The sequence below is a fragment of the Vigna unguiculata genome, chromosome 2, assembly GCF_004118075.2.
Source record: "Vigna unguiculata cultivar IT97K-499-35 chromosome 2, ASM411807v1, whole genome shotgun sequence".
Lineage (NCBI taxonomy): Eukaryota > Viridiplantae > Streptophyta > Magnoliopsida > Fabales > Fabaceae > Vigna > Vigna unguiculata.
This window is the reverse complement of record NC_040280.1, coordinates 32,903,658-32,919,593: the sequence shown is the minus strand read 5'-3', so window position 1 is coordinate 32,919,593 and position 15,936 is coordinate 32,903,658. Positions and strand designations below refer to the sequence as shown.

At 33.1% G+C, this 15,936-nt stretch overlaps 4 protein-coding genes across 5 annotated transcripts; 2 read left to right on the top strand and 2 right to left on the bottom strand.

The window, feature by feature from the left end:
* Positions 1-4,008: 4,008 nt before the first annotated feature.
* Positions 4,009-8,867, top strand: LOC114173695 (probable RNA helicase SDE3). 2 transcript variants are annotated; one of them, XM_028058237.1, is made up of 5 exons: positions 4,009-4,142; positions 4,657-5,466; positions 5,566-5,739; positions 6,505-7,953; positions 8,279-8,867. In XM_028058237.1, the coding sequence occupies exons 2-5, from the start codon at positions 4,690-4,692 to the stop codon at positions 8,552-8,554; spliced, it is 2,676 nt and encodes an 891-aa protein (XP_027914038.1). In that variant the 5' UTR covers positions 4,009-4,142; positions 4,657-4,689; the 3' UTR covers positions 8,555-8,867. The 2 variants fall into 2 exon arrangements, with proteins under 2 accessions (XP_027914038.1, XP_027914037.1); XM_028058236.1 differs by having other exon boundaries at positions 4,136-4,355.
* Positions 8,868-8,898: 31 nt separating this feature from the next.
* On the bottom strand, positions 8,899-10,322 carry LOC114174646. The gene is made up of 3 exons (XM_028059474.1): positions 10,022-10,322; positions 9,825-9,884; positions 8,899-8,903 (listed from the first exon to the last, which is right to left on the bottom strand). Exons 1-3 carry the CDS (start codon positions 10,320-10,322, stop codon positions 8,899-8,901), a joined length of 366 nt encoding a protein of 121 aa, XP_027915275.1.
* Positions 10,323-11,788: 1,466 nt separating this feature from the next.
* Positions 11,789-13,003, bottom strand: LOC114173485 (non-specific lipid-transfer protein-like protein At2g13820). Its single transcript, XM_028057927.1, has 4 exons — positions 12,539-13,003; positions 12,402-12,428; positions 12,258-12,305; positions 11,789-12,162 (listed from the first exon to the last, which is right to left on the bottom strand). The coding sequence occupies exons 1-4, from the start codon at positions 12,867-12,869 to the stop codon at positions 11,984-11,986; spliced, it is 585 nt and encodes a 194-aa protein (XP_027913728.1). The 5' UTR covers positions 12,870-13,003; the 3' UTR covers positions 11,789-11,983.
* A 970-nt stretch (positions 13,004-13,973) lies between these two features.
* Positions 13,974-15,102, top strand: LOC114173486 (non-specific lipid-transfer protein-like protein At2g13820). The gene is made up of 3 exons (XM_028057928.1): positions 13,974-14,365; positions 14,615-14,671; positions 14,778-15,102. Exons 1-3 carry the CDS (start codon positions 14,044-14,046, stop codon positions 14,900-14,902), a joined length of 504 nt encoding a protein of 167 aa, XP_027913729.1. The 5' UTR covers positions 13,974-14,043; the 3' UTR covers positions 14,903-15,102.
* The last annotated feature ends 834 nt before the right edge of the window (positions 15,103-15,936 follow it).

Here is a 15,936-nt window from a genome sequence, read left to right as displayed (position 1 = left end):
AACAAAAAATCATAGTTTTTATTTTTATTTGAGAAGACTTATGTGAATCAGTTGAAATATTATATATTAAAAATGATCATTGACAACTAATTGAAAATTCTCTGGAACAATTTTGTATTTTTTTTTTTCACAAATCAAAAGGGGAGTAATATTTTTGAGATTGTATCTTCTTCCACTTTGATAAGTTATAAAGTTTTGATAGTAAGAAACTCTGATTTGCGCATGTTTTCATACCTTTTATTTCTTTTCTTTTTTCTATGAAAAGGAAATACTTTTATCTTCAACACATACCGTTTATAAAACGTTGAAAACTACATCATTCAATTTAGGTTATAAGTTTTTAGTTTAATCGTATATTGATATTATAAGTTAGAGATATAAAATATGGGCTTTGGCCATACAGTTACAGATATAAATATGGGCTTTGGGCAATGGGCTCGCCGGCCAAGCCCATCACACAAATGTAATAAACTGTAACCAGTTTTCATTAGTATATATTTGTATTTGTTTTTTCTCCAATCAATTTCTTCCTGCAACCCTATATTTTTTCCTGCAACCCATATTTTTCATAAAATTTTTGTATTTAATTTATTAACTATTCTCTCTCTCTTTCTATATATATATATATATATATATATATTGATAAATGTTTATGTTTTATAAATATAATTTATCTTTTTCATAAGTTCTTTTAATAATTAATATAAAAAACTTACCATTTCAGATAGATTCAATTGTTATGACAGGTCCTATGAACGTTGGATCGTGGTTCTTGAAAATGAAAAAAAAAAACAGTATCCAAACAAATTTCTTATATCGGTACTTGATTTTTCTGTTTCTATACAAAAAATAAAAAAAAAATTAGGAATGAAAAAAAAAACCTCGAACACTTAAATGAAGATTCCAATTTTTATCAACAGACTAATTAATGACGAGACTAAGTTATCAGCACAAAATTATTTAAGAACTCAAATATGAAAAGATTATTCAAAAAATAATAAACTAAAACCGTAAAATACTTTATCTTTATCTTTTAAATGGTACACTGAACATTTTTTTTTTATTTGCCAACTTGGTCAATTTACATTTATTTAAGTATTCTTTTATTGCAATGTTAGGCTTATATAAAAATTATGCTTTTAGATGTACTTTTGTATAAATTTAAATCTATATCTTGGAGAGATTCTTTAGATAATTTGAATGATTTTATTCTTCCTTGAATGGCCAAAGTCAAACATTTATGTTATGAAATAAATAGTAAATTTTGAGTTTGAAATTATGATTTTTAATAGCCAGAATAAATTATTTTTCATGAAATCGACTGACTAATTTAAAAAGTTAGAAATTATTGCTATATGAATCGCATTTGAATATCTAAAATAACTCACAAAATAATTTTATTAGTTATTTTCTAATATAGTTTTTAGTTTCTAAAAATCTTCACTAAAATGTATGTATGTATGTAGAAACTCCCAACTATAAAGGATCTAAAAATTAACAAATTATATATCCATACGTAACGTCACATGTAACTAGAGATGACAAATAAACCCGTCTCTGTGGGTATTGCCCGAACCCGTCCCCGTTTTGACGGGGAATCCCCGCATTAACTGGGTATGGGTATGGGTATGGGGAATCCCCGACTTTTTCAGTTGGGTATGGGGATGGGTATGGGGATGTACATATACCCGCCATAATACCCGTCCCCGTCGTATCTCTATTGTCGTTTAAATTATTAAAATATTCACAATTAATCAAGTCACCCCTATATATATATATATATATATATATATATATATATATATATATATATTCTATTTTTATTTCTTTTAATTATTTCATTTGTCATGAACCTCATTCTCATCTCCAATATATTTTTATCTTATCATAACCTTTATGTAATTATGTTAAAATGATGTATGTTAATAAAAAAAAAATTATGCCTCACATTTGAATATTTATATTACTTTTAATATTTTTATTTATTATAAATTTTCCTTTCACATGAGAATGTTTATACTCTCTCAATTTAAGGTAATATAAAAAAATTCTTTACTTATTATTATTATTAATTTTTGTTTAATTTGAAGAACTTTTTTGTTTCATTAAAATAATTATCGTTATTTTTCAACCATTAGGTATATATGTTGATATTTGAAAAGTTTTCTTAGTTCTCTAAGATATTTTTCGTCTTATCATACCTTAGCTATACATTTGATTTCCTTTGTGTGATTTTTTCGATAGTCTCTCAAATTATTTCTAAAACACACATTTGTTAGTTTTTAATATTTTTATTTATTGTTTTTATTTTCATCATGTAGAATAATATTTCGTTATATTCTATCTAATTATTTTTATTTTATAACTCATTATTAATCATAATGTAATTTTTTCACTTTAAATTCTATTTGAAGTGGTTAAAATTATATATATATATATATATATATATATATATATATATAATGATATTTAGGAATAATATATGATAATTCACTACAAGAAAAACATGAAATGGTGACTGATTTAGTCAGTAACCCATATCAGTCACTATTTTTCGTCGTTGGTGGTAGTAGTTGATTTATTATCTGAATCAATGACTAAATTAGTGACCGATTCAATGATCGAATCGGTACTTGATTTAGTGACCAATTTAATTACTAATTTATTTGTAATTTAATGACAAATTTTTTGGTCACTAATGATATTTCTATTTAATTTTAACCACTTCAAACATAATTTAATAATTAGTTCTCTAAGGTATTTTTCATTTTATCATACCTTAATTATACATTTGATTTCTCTTGTGCGATTTCTTTCGATAGTCTCTCAAATTATTTTTAAAACACACATTTGTTAGTTTTTTAATATTTTTTATTTATTGTTTATTTTCATCATGTAGAATAATATTTCGATATATTCTATCTAATTATTTGTTATTTTATAACTCACTATTAATCATACTGTAATTTTTTCCACTTTAATTGTATAAATAACTTTTATTTACTACAATATAAAAATTTAATGTAATTTCTATGAATATTTTTTGTCACTATCCAACATATAATGAAGTTCAAAAGTTACAAAATCTATGTCAAAATTTTATTATTATGTTTATTATTTGTTCTTTGTGTCATTTTGATCAAGTGATGTATTATAACTTTTATTAGTGTATAAAAAAGAGATTCATTATAATTTAAAAAATTGAAGTAAACAAACATTTAAAATATATTTTAATTTGAATATTTGTTTTCCTTTTATTATTATGTTTATTATTTGTTCTTTGTGTCATTTTGATCAAGTGATATATTATAACTTTTATTAGTGTATAAAAAATAGATTCATTAGAATTTAAAAAATTGAAGTAAACAAACATTTAAAATATGTTTTAATTTGAATATTTGTTTTCCTTTTATATTTTTTTGAAATATTTTTTAATTTTATCAACTAAGTCCATCAATGTTGTAGTTTGCAAATTTAATAAATGTTTTGGTTCACATGAAATTTTATTTGGTATTCTAATATAAAATGTAAACAATTATAATTTATTTTAAGGTATTTGACATCGAAAAAAATCCTCCTAATATTGAATATTTCATAATATTATGTTTTCTTTACCGTAATTTTTTTCTTTTATAAAAATTAATATTGAAGTAGTTAGAACGCGGGTACGGGTATGGGTACGAGATTATACCCGTTACCCGGTGGGGATGGGGATGGGAAAAAAGTTTGATACCCGTTGGGTTTGGGTATGGGGATGATGATGAGTTTTTTATGCGGGGATGGGTATGGGATAGCGAAACCCGTCCCCGTCCCGCCCTGTTGCCATCCCTACATGTAACCATTTATAGGTGGACACGCACGTAAAATATTATATATATATATATATATATATATATATATATATATATATATATATATATATATATATATATATATATATATACTAATTAAAAGATAATATTTAATCGTTAAACATATTACAACAATTATTTTTAAAATCAGAGTAAGAAAAATGAAAAAAAAAAAATTAACTGAACGATGAAGAAAAGTTGAGTTGAGTAGGTTCATTTAACAGTGGCTATGGAGTGGGAAGAGTAAGGGATTTCGCAAATTTTTTTCTTTTTCGAAACTTGGTTGTTAAGGTAAGGAATAAGGGAAAGGAGGGGTTTGTTCCATCCAAAACCCTCTTCCTTCTCTACAATGCGATTTTCATGTCAATCCTTGCACTGTGTCAGTGTCTTCACCCATTGTTGTTGCTTCAGATTGATCCTTGCTAACCCATCATTTATTTGATCCATCTTTCAATGTCTTCGTTTTCCATTTTATGCTCTTAACCCATGCAGCTTCAATTTTAGGTATTGCGTTTTTTTCTTCTTCGTTTAGCCTCGGACTGTTTACTCAAAAGGCTTCATTTTTTTTTTTTTTTTGGTTTTTTGGGGTTATTACTTGTACGTTTGGTGAAGCATGAGATTATATCTGTTGTAGTATGATAATTTAATTTAAGTTGTACTGAAAGGAAATTAGGTTATGTAATTTAAGAATGAATTTGGATTAGGAGAGAGTAATGCACAATTTTTTAACAAATGCACGTTGTGTCTGTTTCTCTCGTGGTATGAACCTCTTATGGTATTTATTTTTGGGTGATGTTTTGTGTAGAGACAACTTTCAGGTGGTATACAACAGTTTCCGATGAGTATTGCTGGGTGGTCAGATGAGGAACGCTCTGTCATTGGAGATAAAGCAGAAATTGGGTTTCTAGATTTTGAGGAAGAGAAATCTGTGTGCAGTTACGTTGATTATGAAGGGGTTCCTGTTGTTGTATCTGCCCCATTTCCATTTGTGGATGGCAAGCCTCAATCTGTATTTGTAGGGGACACTGCTGTGGATTTAATAACCGTTAGGAATACTACTGATGAACCAGTTGATCTGTGGAGTGTTCATATTTTTGCCTCAAATCCTACGGACAGTTTCACTCTTTCTCTTACGGAACCTCCACCGGAAAATTCAAATGCAGACGGAGAGCAGAGCTGCTTAGAATCTTTCACTTTGGAGGACAGGATGCTTCAACCCCGTGAAAACTTGAAAATATGGCTGTCTTGCAAGACAAAAGAAATTGGCATGTATTCATCAGTTGTATATTTTGATGCTGGAGATGAAAAAATTGAAAGGGTGGTTTTCCTCTTAGTTGAAGACAAAATCTCCAAGTCTTTGGCTTCTAAGAGGCCCTATTCAAGAGCAAAGAAAAAAGACAAATTTGTTGTCGATACTTATGTTGCAGGTTCACGTCCTGCAGCGAAGCCAACTCGAAGATACATAAATAGGCTTCCAAGATATGAAATTCCCCGGAACATGAGAGAGCTGCTTGAGAGTAATCAAATCCCTCAAGTTGTTGAAGAAGGTCTTACAAGGAGGACTTATTCATCTTATTTCAAAACATTAATAATAATGGAAGAGATTCAATTGGAGGTAATCTTATTTTCTATACTTTTAGTTGCTACAAGTCATAAAAAACCTACTGATCTTGTTTCTTTTAATTAATTCATCGTCTCTGACTTCTACTTTCAGGAAGACATGAGGATTTATGATATGGAATCCATATCGATGAGAAAGAGGAACAATCAGTTTTTGTCTATGGAGGTTCCTGGACTTGCTGAGAGAAGACCATCGCTGGTTCATGGGGATTATATCTTTGTTAAGCTCGCATGTCAACGTGATAATAGCAACAGACAGGTTTATCAGGTTTGGTCCTTTCTTTGTGTGTGATATAGAGCCTGATCTGGTAGATCATAAAAGCACATGTCTTTGTGATAGTATTATCTTGATCATCGGCCATTAAATGACATCTCATTCGTGTTGATGTTTGTATGATGGATATATTTGTTATGTATAAGTCATCTTGCCTATCTATGGCACAGCTCTTGCATTTTATCTCTGCATTATTCAGGGCAGCTAAGATAGATTAAACCAGTCTTGCAGTGCTTTTTTCTGAGTGTAGGTTGTAAACCTTGAATAAAATTAAAGCTAGATATTATTATGAAATTGTTGAATAAAAAAAAGTGATCACTTTGTCTAATAGATTTGACATGTTTATCCTTTTTTCTCTTGCATATGAATTGCAATATCCAAGCCAATGAAGACAAGTTCAGCAATGAGGACAAGTTATTGTATTGATTTGCATGATTCTAATTGCGAACGTCTATAACCATGTGTATGACCTTTGGAGAAATCTAACGTGCTGTTTATTTTGAGGAAATGATTGCTTACATTTGGCAGCTTAATGAGATAATGTTTGAAAAATTAATCAATTATTTCCCAGAATTCAAGTATTCGTATACAAGCACTACGTCTAAATAAGGGAATTATGTTATTCATTACTTTTGTGCATCTTTTATTTTCAGTGCTAAATATATAATTATCAAATTTACTTTGCATTAGTCTACAAATGTATTTATCATTTACAGTTCAGACTCTTCTCTCTATAAAATTATGCGTGAATTTCTCCAGGGCTTTATCCACCGAGTTGAAGCTGATGAGATTTATTTGAAGTTTACTCCTGAATTTCACTATTACCACAAGGACGAAAATATATATGATGTTCACTTCACCTATAACAGGATCAATATGAGAAGGCTATATCAAGCAGCTGAGGCAGCAGAAAACTTGGGTACCGACTTCCTTTTTCCATCTACATCAAAAAAGAGACACATTAAAACTACTGCTCTAGTACCCATATCTGGCACTTTTAACGAGGAGCAAATTTGTTCAATCAAAATGATTCTTGGTTGCAAAGGTGCACCGCCTTATTTGATTCATGGACCCCCTGGTACGGGAAAGACAAGGACAATAGTAGAAGCAATCCTGCAGCTCTACAAATATCACAAGAATACTCGGATTCTTGTGTGTGCACCCTCAAATAGTGCAGCAGACTACATACTGGAGAGACTCCTTGCTCAACAGGACATTGAGTTGCGAGAAACTGAAATATTCAGGCTCAATGCATCTACCAGGCCATACGAGGATGTTAAACCTGAAGTTATCCGCTTCTGCTTCTTTGATGATATGGTATTCAAGTGTCCCCCAGTGAACGCCCTCAGTTATTATAGGATCATAATATCCACATATATGAGTGCGTCTCTTCTTTTTGCTGAAGATGTTGCCCGTGGTCACTTTTCCCATATATTTTTGGACGAGGCTGGCCAAGCTTCTGAACCTGAAACCTTGATCCCTGTATCCCACCTCTGCACAATGAAAACTGTTGTTGTTCTGGCTGGAGATCAATTGCAATTGGGTCCAGTAATATATTCCAAGAAAGCAGATGAGTATGGCTTGGGGGTTTCATATATGGAACGATTGTCTGAACTCCCGCTATATGCCAGTGGAGATACAAATTATGTAACACGATTGATTCGGAACTATCGATGTCACCCAGCAATTTTACATCTTCCTTCGAAGTTGTTCTATTGTGGGGAATTGATTGCCTGTAGAGATTCCTCAACTTTCGTGACGATAGGGGAGTTGCTACCTAATAAGGAATTCCCTATTCTTTTCTATGGCATTCAAGGATGCGATGAAAGAGAAGGAAATAACCCTTCATGGTTCAACCGCATTGAAGCTAGTAAGGTTATAGAAGTTGTCAGGAGACTGATAGCAGGAGGGAACATAAAGGAGGAAAACATTGGCATAATAACTCCATATAGGCAACAAGTGTCAAAAATAAAACAAACACTTGAAAATCTAGATATGCCTGATATCAAAGTGGGCAGTGTCGAGCAATTCCAAGGACAAGAGATGGAGGTTATTATCATATCAACAGTTCGATCAACTATCAAACATAACGAGTTTGACAGAGTCCACTGTCTTGGCTTTTTGAGCAATTATAGAAGGTTTAACGTGGCTATAACTCGTGCTATATCATTGCTGGTTATAATTGGGAATCCGCATATAATCTGCAAGGTAATTTCCTTTCATCCAACAAATTGTGACTATCTTAATTATCTATAAGAAGAATAAAATTGGATGATTCCAAAGGAACCCAACCACCAAAGCTCTCTAATGTAGCCAAAGAGTAGAATTTAAGTGAGAAAAAAAAAAAAGACTTATGTGGGATTTCCACTTCCATCATACACTTCATTAATTGGTCAGTTTATCTCTTTAGCAGAATAGTTATGGTTACAAAATATTCAATGATGTCGATAATATTAAAACAGGTTCAACAATGATCCTTATCCCTGATAGCCATGGTTGTTTGTGAAATCATTCTTCATTTGTCATTTGGCAGGATGACCATTGGAGCCAAATGTTGTGGTACTGTGTGGACAATTCATCTTACCAGGGATGTTCTCTTCCTGAAAGAGTGGAACCTTATGACGATGAGGACACCGGAGAGAACCCATACTTGACTGAAGATAATGCAGAATGGGGTCAAGATTCAACAAACAATGCAGAATGGGGTCAAGATTCAACTAACAATGCAGAATGGGGCCAAGATTCATCTCAGATAGGGCTCCCAAATCCTGTTACCGATGAAGCTGAGTGGTCTGATGGCTGGAAGTAATTAATCCAGCACGTCGGACTTCTACTTGGACCTGATATTTTTATGTCTATATTCCTTTTTTTTAGTCTGTTTATATTCTCTGCGTGCAGTTGGATAATAGATTCTGAATTCCCCCAGATTTTGTGCAAGTTTAGTTTTTAGGTGATGCTTCGGGAACTTGCTTTTCTCAATGAGTTGTTCTGGCTTTTACCCGCCGTTTATCAACAAAAAAGGGTTTCTGCGGTCTTAAACTTGTGTTTGGCCGTAGAGTTTATCTTCAATGCACGACATTAGATTAAAGAAAATGAAATAATAAAGGTTTATTTTTAGGCGATCTATTTAACCCCGATGAATTTACGTTAAAATTAGTCTGCATGAATATGTAAATACCTGTAGCAGTTGAAATAATAAAGAGGAGAAGAGAATAAGTTTTTTCATTAGTTTGTTTTAATTTGCAGAATTTATTATTTAATATAGGCCTTAAACACACTTGGGATTGACCAGTTATGTGAAAAGAGATGTTTATTTACAAAAATGGTATAGATTTTCGATAAAACAAATAAAGTAGAGCCTGAGAAGACGATGGCTCCTTCATTTTAAAGTCATACAAACAAATTTGCGCCATTTTCGTTAATAAACAAAAGTCTGAAATGTCAAACATACATGTAAACAAAGAAAAACGTGCATGCAAACGCAATTCGGATTAGAAACAAGATTTCTGAAGAGACGAAAGTGTGATAATATTGCATGTATGAATAACAAGGACATTCTGTACTGAAATTAGATTGTAGCAACATGGACAATATCATTCAACTATTTATCCCATGATCTTGAAAAAACACCTATGAGAATTGGAAAGGTCACGTGCTGTGAAGTGCAGAGAAGATGGCCATGAATACCGAGACAGTGAGGAGTGGAGTGATGGTTGAAGAAGAAGAAGAGTGACCATGAGGAACGGTTCCTCCTCCACCGTTCAATAAGGGTGCCCTTCTCCCAGAAGACCCTCCGCCGGACCCTGACTCTTCTTCTTCTCCTCCTCCTCCCCCTCCTCTTCCCCCTCCTCCTCCACCACCTCCTCTTGCCCCTCCTCCTCCAACTGCTCCTCCACCACCTCCTCTTGCTCCTCCTCCTCCTCCTCCTCCTCCACCTGTTCATACATGAATATCGTTAAAGATAACAGTAATAATAAATAACTGCATGTTTCTTTCTTTGTTTCTTGTTAAGATATATATATATATATATATATCATGTCTGTAAAAGTAGTAAACAAGAGAGAAAATGAAAGACTCACTAGCTAAAGTTCCCAGATTTTGAGTTGATGCGGTGGAGAGTGGTGGCAGAGAAGAAGAATCTGTAAAAGAAAAGAAACAAGAATGTCATGCAAAGAAGTTAATTAACGTCGGATTGTGAAGAAATACAGAAAGCAAGAAAGAAAGAAAATACTTGAAGAGCAAAGAGCGGGGAAGGAGGCTGAGAAGGGAGACGGACAGAGAGAAGAGAGGGAGAAGAGTCTGGTGGTGTTGAGAGGGAAGCCCAGGATGAGAGGGTCGCCGACGACGTAGCAGATGCAAACCGATTCCACAGCCCGTGAAAACGCCATGCAACACTTCTCCGAAGCACTTTCCGTGAGGTTGTTCGGCGGATACGACACGTACGAAAGACATCCTGAAAACGATATTAGATCCTCCCTGCACCCCTCCGTGACCGCCACCGCCGCCGCCGCCGCTGAGCTCACGAACACCAGGAGGACCAACGCTGACGCTGCTGCATTCATCACTTGTGCTGTCATTTAGCACTACTTGAAAAAAATGCTGCACATTCACGTGTCTTTAACCCTTTAAATAGTTTCTATTATCATCGATACATCCTAATATCAAAACTGAATCCACAGTCTACCCCCCCCCTGATCAATAACGGAAAATAATTATGATAAATATTCTCGTGAATTCACCCGATGAATATAATTCTGGTAATGACTGTGGTATGGAATGAAGTTCATTAGTTATGGTTTAAGTTGTGGTTGTATTGAATGGATTTAGTTGTAAGATCTTGCCTAAAGAATCTATTCTCAATGTAAAATACAATAAATTATAATAAAAAAAAAGAGTGTTTATAAAGAAAGATTTGTTTGTCAACACATTATAAAAATAATTATGAATATAATACACTACAAATCCCATTAAATATAATAACTGATCCACACATATAATTATGAATATAATACACTACAAATCCCATTAAATATAAAGACAATGATATTTTAACCCACTTTTAATCCACCACTTCAATTACCATTAGATCATCAGATCACATCACTTGAAAGAATCAAAATACATGATCTAATAGTGATTGAAAGAGTGAGTTAAAAATGAATAAAAAAAGTGAGTTAAACTATCTTTATCCTAAATATAATAACTGATCCACATGTATAGAAATAATGGATTAAATAGTGAATATTTTGTCAATATTTTGTCAATTAACCTTATTACTCAATTAATTACCAAATAAAAAAATGAAAGTAAAATCCAAATTAAATGTTAAAAAGAGATCATAATATGAGCTTAATTTGGATTCTCATATATCGCGATACTTCTTTGTGCGATATATATATATATATATATATATATATATATATATATATATATATATATATATATATATAAATCCATCTACATCCACAAAACCTTAAACAAAGACCAAAACCTTTTAATGTGTAAAAATGTCAACATGGAAAAAAATGCACAAGACTTACTCTAGTATAATCTTTCACTAACAATAATTAATTCGTATACCACAACTTTTTTTAAGAGTTCTCGATAATCAACAGAGTAATATTTTTCTTCATAAATAAAGTGCATAAAAACTTTCAAATGTTTTAACTCTTTCCATTTCAAGCTTGTAATTAGAGACTAACTCTTCGAATGTCAAGGAGATATTTTTCTTATTTTTTTAGTAAAGATCTCATAAATTTCAAAGATATTGTTTAAAAATTTTAAAAAGTATTTTTGTTTTTATAACATCTATTATATAAATTTATAATATATTAATTAACAGAGTTAATTATTCCAGTTTTTAATATAAGAATGATGAAATCGTTTACATTAATTATATCTTATCAAGTGTTCCGAGCCTTCTCCAAATATTTGGTACTTCTAATTTATAAGAGAGGATTTTAAGATTTTCACAAAAATTGACGTAATCCTGTCGTTGCATTAAGGAATGGAGCTGTTGAAAATTCAGCAAAACTCAATAAAGTTCTGGAATGGATGAAGCACTCGTATACATTACAACACAAAGATGAAATGCTTTTTATTTGGTAAATACTCCCCCAATGCGGGTCTGAAACAATCTGATAAAAATCGAACGCAACAACCACACACATAAACCTACAAACTACATTTACATCCAAAAAAATGCAGAAATGTTTTGGGCGCAGCAACATAGTAGTGCTTAAAGAACAGCAAATCCTAATGCAATTAATAGAACTGAAGGTAGGAAGCGGTTTGATGAAACAGCAGATGAAGGAGTGAGATCAGAGCGTCCACTTCCTGTAGCTGTAGATGATGGAGTCAAAGGAGGGTTTGTGTCAGAAACTGGTGGCAAGGAAGGTGATGGAAGAATGGAGGAAGCTGTTCAATGAAAAAAAAAAATGATGACATTAGACTCGATCAAACTTTAGAAGCTATTGAAAAACTGCATGATATTTTGGTTGAGTAGAACTTACCTTGAGGACTAAGAGATGGAGAAATAGATGGCCCAAAAGCTGCTGGTCCTGCAAATATAAACAAAAACCACTCAAAGCATTGGTTAAGATGGAAAGATGAAACTTTTATACTCAAAATAATAAGTTTCAGGAAAATGATTCTACCTGGAGCTGGAAGTGGGGAACCTGAGGCTGAAAAATAACCAAAAAAATAATCTTTTAGCTTCATGGATAAACAGAATGAAAGCAAGTGCTGAAAACAGATTAAGAGAATGAGAATAAAAATGAATATATATACATACTTTTGCATTGAACTGGAAGACGAGGCATGTTGCAAGCACGAGGAAGAGAGATGGCCAAGGTTCGGTTGATTGGGATTCTAAAGGGGACATTGCCGGTGACAATGAGACACACACAGTCCATGCCAGTACTTGTGAGGGACTTGATGGAATTGCAGCATTCAGAAGTAGGTGAAGTGCCATTGGCACTGCTATTTGTGAGGAAATTTATACAAGGATTGAACACACTGTTTATCATTGATGCACTGCATGGCGTGGTGACCTGAGCTTTGCCTGGTGCAGCTATCACCATAATCATGGCTAATACCACAGTTAGGCACACAAAACGCTCCATTCTTTGGTTTTCTGGGGTTTGTTGTGTTCAAAATTACAGTTTCGATGGTGGGAAAGTGCAGGACAAGGAAAGTTTATGGAGAGAGTGGAAATAAATAGAGGTGTTGTTGTAGTTGGTTTTTGAAAGCTCAACTGCCATCACCAATAAATGGAGTTGGTAGCATTGGTGTTTTGTAAGTTTAGTGACCTCTGTGTACAGATTTGAGCTCTGCAATGACAAATGAAACATCTTACCTTAATTTTTTCTCAGACAAAAATTTGCCGTTTTTTTTTATGATTACTGTGATGTAAAAGGTCAAATCAAATCATTCTTTATTTATTAGGTTAGCTGTTCAGTTGGATAACCGAATCTTAGTAGTTCCTGCCATTTCTCTGCTTTTTTATAACATACTTTCCTCTGTCAGTAAAAAAAAAATACTACATCCAACTACCATTAAACTTACTCAAGTCGTTTAAGTGGACATAATTTAAATTATCACTTGAAAAAATACTATAATAATATAAATAAATATTGACGACTTAATTTAGTATAATTTTCAATATATTATTATTATTATTGCTTACATAAGAAAAATGCCTTAACTTTTGTGCGACATACTTGTCAAAGCCCAAAAGCCATGGTTACTTACTAGACAGAATTGATTAACTATATCAAACACTTATGACACAATTTGGTTAAAACATAAACAATAAGAGGTCGGTAATTGTATGTACACTTTATATGAACGTTTGTGTATGTTCCTGCGAGTTCTCTTTAGTTAAACGAAATAATAACCAAGAAAAAAGTGAGAAAACTAAAAATAAAAAGTGCGTGCACGTGGTTCTTTCTTGATTGATAGTGTTTTCAAAGTCTACAGCTTTGTACAGATAAAGGGATTATAGAAGGTAGCCTCAGATGCTTTAGTCGGTCATCTGTTTAACCGAACTGTCTTTAGAAATTTGCACTTACGCATAAAAATCCAAAAGTTTGAATACCTAACAAAATATAATGCCGCCACCAAATACCAAACAGGTCCTGTTGGAGCGAGTAGGAGGAGTGGTTCACCCACATCACCTCACCATTGTCATTTTCTTCACCCTTTTTTCCCTACAAAAACCCCTGCTTCGTTCTTCCAAAACCATCCTCATCCACAATATCACATACCACAACAAAGCAATTCCACCAAACAATTCAAATGGCTCACACAAAAATGGATACGGGTTTGGTTTTGGTGGTGATTGCCATGCTGTGTGCAGGAGCTGCAGCTCAAACGAGTTGCACAAATGTGTTGGTGAGTCTGTCACCATGTCTCAACTATATCACAGGGAATTCTTCAACCCCATCTTCAGGATGCTGCTCACAGCTTGCCAGTGTTGTACGCTCACAACCACAATGCCTGTGTCAGGTTCTTAGTGGTGGTGGATCATCACTGGGAATCAACATCAACCAAACTCAAGCTCTGGCCATGCCTGGTGCTTGCAAAGTGCAGACACCACCCACCAGTCAGTGTAACAATGGTAAGTAAGACAACAACTCCTATTTTATTTTTATTGAATACAAGAAAAAAGAGGATGCTCTAGTTAAACGAGTATCAAACCTGAGTATGAATATTGAGACATGGGTATACTATATTAACATCAGCACTACACAGTATGGTGTATGGAGGCAATGAATAGAACAAAATAAGAACTATATAACAATAAGATAACCATAATCTATTTTGATCTAAATTCTTCTGCTAACTTGACATGTTTTGTTCATGACAGTAGCTGCTTCACCACCAACAGGAACAGCCGCTGAATCTCCAAATTCTGTTCCATCAGGTATTTAATGTTACTTCTCCACAGTATTTTGGTTTATGCTTCACGGCTTGATTACCCAACTTGTCCCTTGTCCTTGTTAACCATTCATGTTGACATTCACTTGCAGGAGCCGGATCCAAAACTCTACCCACAACTGATGGTGGCTCTTCCGCTGGGAATTCATTCAAGTTATCAATTCCTCTGATACTTATTTTGGCAGCAACATATGTCTCAACTTTCACAACATACTGATCCTATAAACAGTTATTTGTCATTTGCTATTTTTTTGCTTGTTTGGCAATTGTCCTTGTTTTCCAATCATTTGCTATTATTGAGTCTCCTTAGGTTGAAGGGTGTTCAATCTATTCATTCGTGACCCTACTGGGTTACATGGTTTTGTATAATGAGATATTTGTTCTCTATCCATTATCAATAAAGATGGTTTGTAACTAGTGGTTTGTCATTATAATCTTACTATTGGCACGGAACAGGTCACTGGATTTAAAACTTCAGACAAAAAAAATTCAGAGCATACCACTTTGTGGCAGTGAAACGAAATCAACTTTTAACAGAATTGAATTTAACCACTGTAAAAGGGCAATCCACAGACTAAAAAGCCATAATTAGACCATGTGAAGTACTTCAAGGACTTAAGCTTTCATCTAGAGTAATCAGAATTTTGAGTGTGCTTGATTGCCCAATACGTCCAACGTTTTGCATTAACCCTCACAAAATATGCAATCAATAAACTCGAGCCAAATTAATAAGTCCTATCTTTAATTAGATTCCTAAACAAGGCAAGATACTTAAGCATGCTTCAGTTACGGAACCTAATGCACTGGCAGAGTAGCATGATTTCCACACAGGCACAGAGCAGAGCAGATGAATTTAGATTTGACATTATTCACTAAAGCGAGGGAAATTTCACATTAAAGGATAAAGTGAAATGACCGTTAATTTGAAAACTAACTATGGTGATTATAATTATCATAATTTTTAAACCATTGATTTTCTAATCAACAATAGTCAGTGTACTTCATTCTTTAATGTGCATCCTCTTACTTTAGAGGAGCCAAATCTGACGAATGAATAGGTAGTACACCATGAATCAAGTAAATGAGGAAACACAACATGTAGGCACAGAGAGCTACATTTGAATCTCTCAAACCAATTCTCACTGAGGTAACTGAAAAATTACTACATGGTCCTAAACCAAGTAATATATGGTGCAGTTAGATTATTAGAAAATAATATAGAAGACAATAGAACAAGTTTAACCTCTTTAA

Coding starts and splice junctions, on each gene's coding strand:
- LOC114173486 (XM_028057928.1), top strand. CDS start 14,044: ATGGCTCACACAAAAATGGATACGGGTTTGGTTTTGGTGGTGATTGCC. Junction 14,366..14,614: donor CACCAGTCAGTGTAACAATG/GTAAGTAAGACA, acceptor TGTTCATGACAG/TAGCTGCTTCACCACCAACA. Junction 14,672..14,777: donor TCCAAATTCTGTTCCATCAG/GTATTTAATGTT, acceptor ATTCACTTGCAG/GAGCCGGATCCAAAACTCTA.
- LOC114173695 (XM_028058237.1), top strand. CDS start 4,690: ATGAGTATTGCTGGGTGGTCAGATGAGGAACGCTCTGTCATTGGAGAT. Junction 5,467..5,565: donor TGGAAGAGATTCAATTGGAG/GTAATCTTATTT, acceptor TTCTACTTTCAG/GAAGACATGAGGATTTATGA. Junction 7,954..8,278: donor ATCCGCATATAATCTGCAAG/GTAATTTCCTTT, acceptor GTCATTTGGCAG/GATGACCATTGGAGCCAAAT.
- LOC114173485 (XM_028057927.1), bottom strand. CDS start 12,869: ATGGAGCGTTTTGTGTGCCTAACTGTGGTATTAGCCATGATTATGGTG. Junction 12,306..12,401: donor TTCCCCACTTCCAGCTCCAG/GTAGAATCATTT, acceptor TTATATTTGCAG/GACCAGCAGCTTTTGGGCCA. Junction 12,163..12,257: donor TCCATCTCTTAGTCCTCAAG/GTAAGTTCTACT, acceptor TTCATTGAACAG/CTTCCTCCATTCTTCCATCA.
- LOC114174646 (XM_028059474.1), bottom strand. CDS start 10,322: ATGACAGCACAAGTGATGAATGCAGCAGCGTCAGCGTTGGTCCTCCTG. Junction 9,885..10,021: donor CTTCTCCCTCTCTTCTCTCT/GTCCGTCTCCCT, acceptor TTTCTTTTACAG/ATTCTTCTTCTCTGCCACCA.